At 48.8% G+C, this 12399-nt stretch overlaps 1 protein-coding gene across 3 annotated transcripts in view; it reads left to right on the plus strand.

Moving 5' to 3' along the window:
• The window catches only part of MARCHF4 (membrane associated ring-CH-type finger 4), a 101849-nt gene that overhangs the window by 72416 nt on the left and 17034 nt on the right, over positions 1-12399 (plus strand). For all 3 annotated transcript variants that reach the window (XM_064661267.1, XM_064661268.1, XM_064661269.1), the window contains one exon: positions 6992-7184. In XM_064661267.1, coding sequence (XP_064517337.1) covers positions 6992-7184 — 193 coding nt within the window. The remainder of the gene's footprint in view (positions 1-6991; positions 7185-12399) is intronic.

Genomic DNA, 12399 nt, shown 5'->3' on the forward strand with positions numbered 1-12399 from the left:
ATGTGTAGAGTTACAGCTGCGTGCCTGGATGCCTGTCTGGTGCCAGCACAAAGGCACTGCTGGGAAGCAGATGCTACACTAGCACTGGTTTCCAAAATGCTGTGAAAAGTGGCTGATCCACCAGGCCTGGGCTTCCCATGAGGACTGAAGGCTTGGGCCCCCCATAACCCATCACTACGCATGCCTTGTTCCTCAGTGGCTCTCACCGTCTGGTGAGATGCCGGGAAAGGGAAGCAGAGAGGACACAGGAGCTGCAATGCCCTGACACTGTGTCCTGTAACAACATGTCACAGCATGTGCAGGTGAGAAGAGCATCCTTTCTGCTTAGTCTTCACCCTACACATGCATAACATGGGCCAGCTGGACATACAAGCATATCTCTAAGTAAAGCCTCAAAATCCCTAACCTTTCTTCTCAGGGTCTGCTGGAACTTCTGCCCAGCTTTATTCTTACTAGAAATGTCTGAATTTCTCAAACACAGTTTTTGGAGCAGAAATGCTGTAAGAAGCCGTGGTCATCTGTTTATTCCAGACCAACCATAATACAGGCAAGGACCCGCAAACCTCACCTCCTTGTCAAATGAATACTGTTTGGGTGATGATGTGAGCCTGCCTGGATTCTAATCAACAACATGACCTACCTATCTCCTGTGTCCTCTCTGATAGACTGCTGGAACGCCAAACCCAGGCAGCTGGCAGGTCCAGGGCTCCCTGAAGCCTGTCCAGTTGGTCTGAGCAGAGCAGTACATCCAACACCCACATATTCCCCAGGATCTGCATGTTTCTCTGCCCATTTTGATATCTGCACATTTTTTGGAGTGCTTAGGACCACAGCATGGGCCAAATGTGTGTGGAGACCCACGGTGTGGGCAGAGAAGTTACAGCCGGGTTCATGCATAATTAACACAGACTCCTTCCAGCCTCCAGGCTATTATGATGTTTCATACCAGAGAGAGACCTCTAGTCTGGTATTTTGGCAGAATTACTCTCTATAAATTAACCCACTCCATCCCCTCTCCCTGGACTGCAGGCATTTAAGAGCAAAGGTCTTAAAGCAGCAACACTGCTGACCTGCTGAGACTGGGGGATTAAAGTTGTTAGACAACATGGCAGGTGTCCTGCCAAGCAGCAGTCAAACAGAAAATGAGCAAAAATATCCCACCAGCTGTGAGCAACCAGAAGATTCAGAGCTTTTGTCCATCCATCCATCCATTTTCTTGCTCTCCAGTCTTCCAGTCGCCAAGACAGGAGTCATGGGCGTGGAGGCTTTAAATCCTCCTCTCCGATATTGCACAATAGTTGTGCAAAGCCCATGATTTTAAAAAGACCCTGAAGACACAGGTTTTTAGAAGCACATATAGTACTGCCTGCACCCTGGTGCTGATATATAGTGGAACAGGTATCTGCCATGGAGTGGCTCTGCAGTGTATTTAATCTATACAGATCCTTTGTAGTTGCTCCTGAGCCACATCCACTCTGATGCTCTATTTGCTTCCATTTAGCAAATAGAAAATCTGTTTGAACCAACCTTCCCAGACCTACAACTGTCTGCAGTCTTGGAGAGTTCAACTGATTTACAGTTGGTATCACTGACTCTTCCTGTGTTGTGGGCTGTTTCAGCTCCAAAGATTCTCAGTTATCCAGTGCTGGGGTTGGGATCCGGTCTCTTCTGGCTCTATTTTGTCTGTGGTGGTGCACTGTTAAGAGCTGATGAGTGCTCTTATATGGTCTCCTCATCAGGACACTCACATCTGCATTCACAGGGTGTTTGAACTTCACTCACCCTGAGGTCACAGGGTGTTTGAACCTCAGCCTGAGATCCTGAGCTAAAAAGCTTGAGGCAAGTTTACTGATGTCTCCTGGCTGTCCCATCCTGCTGAATTGGTTGTGCTGAGTGTGAGCTTTGCCTGGTCCCTGCTGAGCTTCAGCTGTAGCTTGCAAGCAGTGGGAGCCATCATTGCAAGAGAGACTTCCTGGCCTGTGCATTATAACGGGAACTTTCTAGGATATCGATGCTTCGTCTTACCAAATGCTCTGGCACATGAAAAGAGGGGTTTTCATCACTGCACATTTCTATTACATGGCTCTACTGGACCCTCCCTGTTGCCTTTCTAGTATCTGAATAAGCCACAGCATCTGTAAGTGTACAGCAGGGAGGCTATGCCACAGAGGTGGCATAACTTTGCTTGGTGAATTTATAAAAAGAAAAGCCATCCTCCAAAAGATAATTGAGGAGGATGGCCAGGGCCTTGGGACAGCAGCAAGGGGAGAGCCAGACCTAAGCAGTGCTGGAAATGATCCTTTCCAACCTTCTAGGAAAAAGCTGTTATTGCTTGTGACCCTGGGTCTGAGAATTAAATTGCTGGCTAGCACAACTCAGGATGTTAATGATACGTATTAAGGGGACGTGTCAGATACAGCAATAAAAATAAACTGAACTGCCTGAGGCAGGCATGGGGGAGCTCTCAGGGGAGTGTAGGAAGGCTTTTCCAGCAAACAAGGCTTCTTTGCAAGCTGCTGCAGCAAGACATAGACATCTTATGCAGGCAATAGCTGCCTTGAATCTATCAGTGCTGGTGCTTGGGAACCTTTGAAGACTACTGGTGCCAAAGAAAGAGAAATACAGATCAAGCCTTAAATATTATAGTAATGACATTATTCATCTGTGTTACATTAGCAGTTGCAGGTTTTCACTCCAAGCCTTCAAGCAGAAGCACCGAAGCAAACAGAGAACCAGGTTTGTCCTAAGTACTACACGTAGGTTATGAAACACTGCAAGAGAACGAGTTACATGAGTGGCAGGCACTGGTCCCAGCTGGGGCCCTGGCTGTGGTCATCACAAATGTCAGACCTGGACTCCTAAGAAACCGTTTCTGAGGCGTCTGGGCTGCAGAGCTTTGCAATTTGGGCAAAATGGAGAAACTTGGGGAAATTGATCTGAGAGAGAGTAGTGTATCGCACCTGCAGATGTGGGTGGTGTGCCAAAGCACCTGGCCAAGGGAGGTGATAGCAGAGGACAGACAGACAGCTCCAGACAGCTTCTTCAGAATGGGTTGGAGGGTTGGAGCCCTTTTTCCAGTGTGGATGGCAAACCATCACAGAGAGCTGCATGGGCATGCTCTAAAGCCATTGAGAGCCTGGAGCTCACAAAGCTGCTCCTGTTATCCTGCAGAAGCCTTTAAAGCTTTCTGGTACCATCAAGTCCTTAGTTCTGCCCCATTCTGCCCTGACAGAGCATCTGTAGAGCTTTCTACCTGCCTGAAGGTCACATCCCTGACTGACAACCTGGGTGAGCTGCTGGTTGTTAATGGTGCACTTCAGTGCAGCCCAGTAGCTACTGAGAACTCAACAGTCATTATCAGCCGAAGGAAGAAGGGCTCATCTTTAGATCTATCCCCACAAGGTTGGATTGCTTGACACTGTGATCTTGCTAGAGCTTGAACATTTGAGCTGGAGATTTGGAGGGAGGGGGTCGTGTATGCAGCCAGGCATTCAGACAAAGAGCTTTGCGGGTTTTAGATGTACCAGTAAAGGGACTCTGCAGTGTTGCTGAGACCTTCCTTTGCAGCTCTAGTGGTGACCCAAGGATTAACAGGGTCACCTGCCAAATCCCTGATCTGCTAGTCATAATGGCAGTGGAGAGAGGTTAAGAAAAGAGGTGATTTTCTAAGGGCTGTTATGAAATCTGAAAGGCGCAGTGCTGTGATTGAGGTGGGCTCCCAAGGCCGGAAATGCAGGGACACATCAAGCCCAGCTCCTGCAGCTGGAATTCATCTGCACGTTCCACCTCTGAACAGCTCTTGGACCCTTCTGTGTGTGCACTCACTGGGTAAAAGGCTTTATCTTCCGTCTCACCCCTTTTCTCCTCTCTGTTCAAAAACCTCATACCCTAAGTTGTGTAGCAAAATGGAATTAAAAGATGAGAAATAATTACTCTGGTTATTGGTGGCTCAAGCTAGATGTGGGGCGCTGAATCACAGTTCTTGGGGTTGCCAGAGAAGAAATACAATACTTATTACTTTATTTTTTTTTCCTGGAAAATATTAAATTCTTCTGCAAGCTGGTTATTTTCCCCAGTGTTCAGCTCTGACCCATTTACCTCCTTGCCAGAGGGTAATCACACCCCAGTGCCATCTCCTGAACAGAGGCAGGACTGCCGCTGTGTGTGTCACTGTCACTTAGTGCCAGATGCAGGGGGAGAGCCTCCTGCCCCCTGGCACGGCTGACAGACTCCAGCCTCTTCATTATCACCACAGCAAACTTCCTGGCAGCCACTGCCAGCTGAGCAGTGTCAGGCAGCGTCCCTGCTGCTGCTCCAGCTTGTCTGTTCCCAACTGAGAGGAGCAGGGTTTGAAGTTTGCACCCAGGTGTGACTTCTCTGCGCTCTGAGTCCCATCCCCTTTGACTGCGTATTTAGTACTGCACCTAAGCCTCCCTTTCTCTGCAAAACAGTGGTGTTGGTTGTACATAGCTGCTAGTTGTTCTAGCAGTTCCTTCTTCTTTTTCTGTCTTTAATTGCTACCTTGGAAGGACCTGTTGCCACCACAGGCCATGCAGTGTGCCAGACAGATGGTGAGCAGTCAGTCCATTACCTCCTCGAGAGAGAGAAATGATGCAGAATGATTTGGCTGGCACAGGTGCATGCGGGTCAGTGTGAGGGACCTGCAGGAAAGCCTTCACACGCAGCACCAGCCTGTGCTCCCTCCACTCCCTTCCCCTCGGCATCAGCCAGTTATTGGATAGGGAGATGAGGTCTGGGGAAAGCTGCAGTGGTGAAAGTGCAACCCCACACACATATCTAAGCTCCCTTCCTGGCACATGCATTTAGTCCTGGAGCTCTGAGCTGATGGCACTGCAGATTTGTCCTGCATTGGCTTATAGTGCTGTCGAGAACAAAGCTGAAGAGCCGATGGGAGGAAGGCATAGCTGCTGATCGCACCCTCAGAAAACAAATTTGGGGGCAATGGGTGCTAGGTGGCCTTTGCTCTCTTTTATGTCAAGAAAGGAGTTGCACAGCTGTGGCCTTTCTTTGACCTCCAGCACCCATGCACCCTGCCTTTACCCATTGGGACTGCTACCACCAAGTTTCCAGCCCTAAGGGGAGTCTGTTCACTCTGTCAACATCTTAGTGGCACAAAGAGGCCATTTGTGTGGCTGGATTTGGTGGAGGCATGGAGCAGTTTGGGCTGTGGCAGAGTGGGAATGGGCTGTTGAAGGGATCATTGAGTGTCCCCAGTATTTGGTGTTTGCCTTTGGCTGGGCCAGCTGCTGAGGCAGATGATAGGAAGGGGACTGGGGCTAGTGAGCCCAGAGGGGGGATTGGGTTTAGCTGAACCCAGTCCTTCTTCAGCAGGGAACAAGCTCTCTCTCTGTTCAGCAGCTCTATGGCCATTTACTCTGTGGCCAACTATGAAATGGCTGGTACCACCCACCTCACTGATGCTGCACATCCATGATAGACGATTTGAGGGCTGTCTGCCCTTGCAGGATGTAAGCCAAGGAGCAAGGCTGGCAGAGGCAGAGCAATCTCCTTCCAGTTGCAGCCCGCAGACCTCAGCCTCAGGCTGAAACTCTCATTTGTTCTTCTCCAAATCCAGCCCTTTTCAGAGAAGAGCATTCAGTTCAGGGGTCTGGTCTTTGGACTGGTAGCAATGCCATGCATGCCTGTATCAGACAAGCCACCTCTTATCCTTCTTGCACTTCAGTCAGGGTTCAAAGTCCTCCCTACCTGGCAAAAAACATTCCTAATTCCTGACTGACCTGGGCATTAAAGAGTAACCCAGCAACTGAACTCCTTTTTACCCTGCAGAAGGATGGGACAAGCTTGACGGGTGACCCTGCTGTCCTAGGATATGTTTGACAATCATGCAGGGTACTGAGGTCTCAGAAGAGCTGACACTTCATGGGGACACTGGATTTGGGCGGAATCTAGGCTAAACATTTTCAATTCCTCTGAATATTCTGTACCTGCAGGAGGCTGAAGTCCGTCTTTGTTTATCCTTCTGCCAGTCCCACTGTGATTTCAAGGGCATGTATCTCACAGCTAGAGGTGGCCTATATACTTGGATGCCAGGAGAGACTGTCTCTCCCCAGCCTGTTTACGTGCTTGATTTTTGATTTGAAGGAGAGGCTATGGACCACATCCCCAAGTCTTGTTAAAGACACCAATTTCTACTCTTGGTTTTATAGGGCAGTTTTCTCAGCATTGTAAATCTGAGTGGGGAGGTTTTATGCTGGATGACAGAGAGGAGTCCAGGTTTAGGATATTTATAATGTAGCTTGTACAAAGCTATTTGACATAGTGAATGGATTTGGGGGAGTTATTTCTATTTTTTTCTTCTTCTGAGGAAGAAGCAATGACGTTTACCTTGGAATACAGCCTGAATTTGTCATCACCTAAAGGCAGGGTGTCCTGACCAGAGCAACTTGTGTTGTTTGCAGCTAGTTCTGTGGGATGTGCATTGACGCTGCAAGATCCTACCTAGGGCTGTGATCCTGCCAGATCTCACTAAGTGGCACAGGGCCAGCTCATGTGAGGCCTCTGAAAGAAAGCTTGGCTCTCTGAGATGCTTATGTGCTAGGATGCCCTGGCTGAGGATGCTGTCTGGCCTCTATTTGAGGGAGTAACTGAACTTCCTGGTTTGTGATCACCATCACAGAACTACTGTCATGGGGATGTTATTTTTGGTGTATCACCCTTGTCTGTCATGCCTCGCTCAAATCTCTGTGCTTTACTGGTGAGATGCAGGATTCCTCTCCATTGCCTCTTAATCAGTGCTGTCAGGAAACATGGGGCCAGTGTTGGTGAACAACTGCCATGCTCCATCCCAGATGTGGACCAGGTAAAAGCACCTATGCTTATAGGCACTCTTTGAGATCTCCAAAACCACCACAATGATGTAAAACAGTGACGTGCCCCAAGTAACTAATGTCTTATCTTTTTTCCTTCCTCCCTCCCTCTTGTCCCCTCTCCCTGTTGCCTCCTGTTGCAGTGGCAGGCCATCTCTCTGACAGTCATTGAGAAGGTTCAGATAGCAGCGGCCATCCTGGGTTCCCTCTTCCTCATTGCCAGTATCTCGTGGCTCATCTGGTCGACCTTCAGTCCTTCAGCCAAATGGCAGCGCCAGGACCTGCTCTTCCAGATCTGCTATGGAATGTACGGCTTCATGGACATTGTCTGTATAGGTGGGTGATCGTGTCTCACGGCGCAGCCAAGGGCGCCCACTTGCTCACCTGTGGAGAGGAGCAGGAGATGGCATGGAGAGCCAGCCCATACAGCTTGGCTTGGATTGAGCATCCATGGCTTTTCCTCCTCTTTGCTTTTATGGCACCTTCTTTACTGTCCTCTCTCCTCCTCTGGGTGGCCCCAGAGTGTCTCCTTGGCTGGGATGGCAGAGGGACCTGCAGCGAACCCACAGAGAAACAAATCTCACCTCAGATCGAAAAGTGGCTGGGGAGGTCTGGGGGAAGCTGGGAAGTATAAGGCTTTAGAGAAACTCCTTTCTATCTGGAATAGCTAGTTTAGGGACTGCCCCATGGTTGGGCATGGCAGGGGCTCTCCACATGCAGCTCCTTGGCTCTCCAACCCATTCTCTCTGCCAGGCAGAGGTGGCAGCCCCTTCTTTGGTCCACCTTGGAGCTGCAGGTTCCAACCAGGTCATGGACCAGCCTGGGGTACTTGTCAGGTTGTCCAGTACTTGTCAGGTTACTGGAACAGAGCAGCTCTGAGGATGAAGCCATGTCACTCCCAGTGCAAATGCCGGAGGGAGAGAAGATGCTGGCAGCCTGGCCCCAGAAGTCTCCCTGGGAGCTCAGGCTTTAGCCCTAGTGCAGTTCTGCAGGATGGGGGAACGCAGCTGCCAGTACCTGAAACAGTTACTGAAACAGTCTGGTGAACACCGGCAACCTCCAAATGTGCTCCTGAGCAGTGTCCACCTGCACAGGCCACTAGGTAACATCAGTTCAAGTGACCCTGACAGGAAGCAAAAACGGGACCAGAGACTTCTTCATGTCTGGGTCCTCCCATCACTGGTATAAAGGTGGAAGGAGCCGTCCAAAAGTCAATGGGAAAAGGCAATCCTCTTGACTTGGTGGAAATGTGTGTGTGTGTGTGGATGGAGCCATTCCAGAGGGAAGGATCACAGCCACCAATTCAGCCCTCAGGAGAAGCAGGACAGAGCAGCAGTTGGTGAAATTTGGGTACAGAAGTAAACAAACCCAGTGGCAGGGACAGAATTCTGGAGTGCACACCCTGGTATCTGGTTACAAATGGCTCTTGGCTTCAGCAACCTTCCAGCATGGGACTTGGGCCTTCCAAAACCGAGGACAATTCCTCCCACTGTTGCCACCACTGTGCTAGCAATGAGAGGTGAGCTTGGCCTGTAGAGATCATGCTGCTCCTTCATGAGATGCTGGTGGAGCTACCACATCTCCCCAGGAAGAAGTGGTGGCAAAGGGGCTGAAAGAGAGATGGGCAGCACCCACATGTTGGCTGAATAGCCACTGGTGATGTCCTCTTGCTGGTGGAACTGAAAGTGGAAAAAAGTTATCCCTACACACGTATGGTGTGCATTTGTTGGCGGAGGATAGAAGTGGAGAGCTCTGGCCTGGGCAGACATCAGTAACATGATTAACTGGCTTTGATAAAGCTTCAAGAGCTGAGGGGAACTGATTAGCTCATCTGTCAATAGGAGCTAAATCCTCCCACACAGCAGAGAATAAACCATGCCAGTCTTGAACTGAAGGGGAATCAGGAAGACAGATTCAGATTTGAGGTTCATTTTTTTATTTTTCTGTTCATTTTTCTAAGGATCTGGCCTCTATTTCTCTTTTCCACCGTCTCAGAGGGAAAATAAGCCCATTTGCATCTCCACCAATGTCACTATTAAACTTAATGCCCTAAGCTGGGAGCTTTGACTTTTTTCCAGCGAAAGAACAAGCAGCCATCCCATTTGCAGGAAAATTTCAGAGTCGTGACTTGAGGCAGCCCCTTGTCTCATGCTCTTCCCTGCACAGCTGGGGTGCCAGGCATGCTGGCTTTCCCACAAACTCAAAAGCCAGTGGGAAGCATTACAGATGCAGTGAGTTAACATGTCTGTATGTGGGTTCTCTTGCCCAGCAATCAGAAACTACCCAGAGCTGGCTCCACTTGGGCTATGTGCAGCATGTCTGCCTGTGCTGCCAGGCAGCCCACCCATACTCAACCAGGAGAAGCGATGTTCTGGACCACGTGAGCCTGTGTATCCATTTCTGTACAAAAGCTCATCTGTGCCAGCACTCTGCCCCTGCCACTCCACGGTGTAAAACTTGCTTGTATAGTACATCTATGCTCTTTGCAGTCCCAGCTGCTGCTGCTCCCCGCTCAGCAGTGGAGACGAAAGGAGCTCTGAGCAGTGCTAGCTGAGGTCGGGTGTTCACTGTCCTCCCTGCCTCCTCCTCTTCCTCTGCCCGGTTTGAACTTAGTGACATGAGATTTTCATGGGGATCTGTGACTCCCTGACTGTTCATGTGGTCAGGTCTCTCCTCTGAGAGACTTCTCTTTAGCCCTGCAGATTTTGGGGGGCTGCACTAGCTTGAGCCAAAAGGCTAGTCTGTCCCATTGAGAGGCCAGGCCAGGTCAGGCCAGTGGAAGTGATTCATCAAAAGTAATACTCTCCTATGAAGAAGGTCTGAGACTGTTGGGGTTATTCAGCCTGGAGAAGAGAAGGCTCCAGGAAAACCAGCTTTTCATTACATAAAAGGACCTACAAGAGAGATGAAGAGGGACTTTTTACAAGGGCATGTAGTGATAGGACAGAGGTAATGGCTTTAATTTGAAAGAGAGTAGGTTTAGATTAGATATTAGGAAGAAATTCTTTACTGTGGGGGTGGTGAGGCACTGGAACAGGTTGCCAGAGAATTTGTGGATGCCCCATCCCTGGAAATGTTCAAGGCCAGGATGGATGGAGTTTTGAGCAACCTGATGTAGTGGAAAATATCGTTGCCCACAGCAGAGGGGTTGAAACTAGATGATCTTTAGGGTCCCTTCCAACCCAACCCATTCTGTAATTCTATGAACACCACAACTGAATTTAATTCCTCATTCATTATAGTTTTGTGCAACTGTGATGGATGCAGCAATTCCAGCTCCCTAGAAGATTTGCAGTGAGTTCTTCACTGTGGATCAGCTATTCTCCCTCTCTTTATCCTTCTCCCAAACCTGGCTGCTTCATGCAGGGTCTTTTGATTACAACTGGGCAAAGCCAGCTTTGGAGATTGAAAGTTCTGCTGCTGACTGCCAGCATGGCCCGAAGCCTCTTGTTACTCCTCCCTGGGTTTTAGTTCCACTTCTGCAAGTTCAGGATAAAACCTCTCATGGATAATTGCAGTGACAACAGATCTTGAAACACTGGAGTGCTGTCTGTGCAATCCAATGTCTCCTCCTCTGCAGTACAGCCCTTTTCTCCTTTTGCTATCCAGCCTGTGGGTGTGTAGGAAAGATTTAGGAACTATGAAATGTTCAGTCATGGGGAAAGGGCAGGACATTAGGTGCACTCAGATCACACAGTTGTTTTTTCCAGCTAATATAACACACACATTGTCTGTACATTGTTTGGTAACAGGCCAGGCAGCCTTAGCTAGCAGAAGGTTATACTGTAGGTCCTACACTAATTCCAATTGTTTCTTTCTCCAGTTTGACTCCCACGTTTTGCTTTCACTGGCAGAGGAGCAGAGGTTTGAAAGACAGAACAGATGTTCTGAATCAGAGCTCCTTCAATTGTCTTTGAATGTCTCATGTCCACTGGGTAGCCAGGGACATTTGTCCAGGAGGCCGGTTTATACACTCTGTCACTGGAGGTGCTCAGCAGAACACTTCCTCTGGCACTGTGGAGCCTCAAAGCTGGAGAAGTCACCAAATATGCAGAGATCTGACTAACATCAAACAGGGAATACACACCTGCGTCAGCAACTGCACAGCTGTTTTGTGTGATCTCCTCTCTAGGTAGCAATTTGCCTAGATAGAGGTATCTGTGGCAATTTGAATGGGTAATCTCATGGAAGAACTGGTCTTTCCAATGTGGAGTCAGAGGGCACAAGTGCTCCTTTGTATGTATAGCTCCCTAAGTACAGATCATTTTGTTGTTGTTACCTTCACTTGAGCTGTACTTGATCTGTAATAGTCAGAGTGTCTCAAAGCTGAGCTCTCAAAATACGTCTGTTAACTCAGACACTATTGATCTCTGCAACAAAATCCAGGGGTCCTGATTTTGACCCTCAGCCACTAACATTCAGTAGGACTCTCCTTTTCTTTGGCTTTTGCTAGATCCTAGCATGCTCCACAAAAACAATTGGAAGGGACATTTCCTACCTCTTCACCCACCATGGAAATAAAACTGCAACCAAAATGCAACCAGTCTGCTCCTCATGACCAGCAAGACAGATGGTATGGCCCCAAGGACCAGAAGCTATGTCCATCTGGGCAAGATGTGCAAGATGGTCTTTCAACATTGTTCTCCCCCTTGCTCTCAGACATCTAACAGGAGGGCAGGAGGAACTGGAAAGGATTGCTTGGGATTTGTGGGAACCTCCAGTACTGGATTTTTTTTTTAAGAACCTGCTGGAAATATGTCAAGAACAGGTTGCAGAGAGATGATCCCAGTTCACAAAGGAGGAACCGATTAAATGCTTCTTGATATCCAGCCAGCCTCAACATCTTTGATTCTAATCTCTTTCATCTGTGCTATATCTGGTCACATCTGTAGGACAAATAATATGAGTTGGATTAAACTAGAACCTGGTGATGGTGCCAGCATAGGTATTGCTCTGCTGTGAAGCCACCTACAACACAAAGATTTAAGATCAAGAACCAGGAAGGGAATGAGAATTGAAATGGGGACTGTTCGTTTGATTAACTCTTCTCTCCACGGTCCATGAGAGGTAAATCCAGAAAGCTGGCATAGAGATTAGCAGAAATGAGGTTATCGAAATGCACAGATAAATGGAAAGAGCCTTTGTAGGCCTCAGTTACTGAGTAGGGAGAGTAGCAGCTAAGAGCTGGGCTGTAAATCCTGAGAGATGCCTGCCTGTTAATTAAATGACAGTCCTTGGAGGAGAAAGGAGAGGTTTGCCTCTCTCTCTGTCAAGGTGCAATTAGGGAAAGTCAGCATTTGTAGATTAGGGTGTCATTTGGTGTCAGTAGGACAGGAAACCTTCTCTTGTTAAACATGGAGGAACTCTGCCAGCTAATGAGAACATGTCACAGCCTAGGCTCAGGCACCACCAGATCAGTTCTGAGGGAGAAGTGCATCCCAGGAGGGCCTGGGGTGGGCTGTGTGTGCAGGGCTGTAGCCATTAGGGTCTGTGTGTGCCGTCCTGCTTGGGCTCACACAGGGCTGTCCCTGAGCTTGGCATGCTGGGGGGT

Source organism: Pseudopipra pipra, chromosome 7, assembly GCF_036250125.1.
Source record: "Pseudopipra pipra isolate bDixPip1 chromosome 7, bDixPip1.hap1, whole genome shotgun sequence".
In the NCBI taxonomy this organism is placed as follows: domain Eukaryota; kingdom Metazoa; phylum Chordata; class Aves; order Passeriformes; family Pipridae; genus Pseudopipra; species Pseudopipra pipra.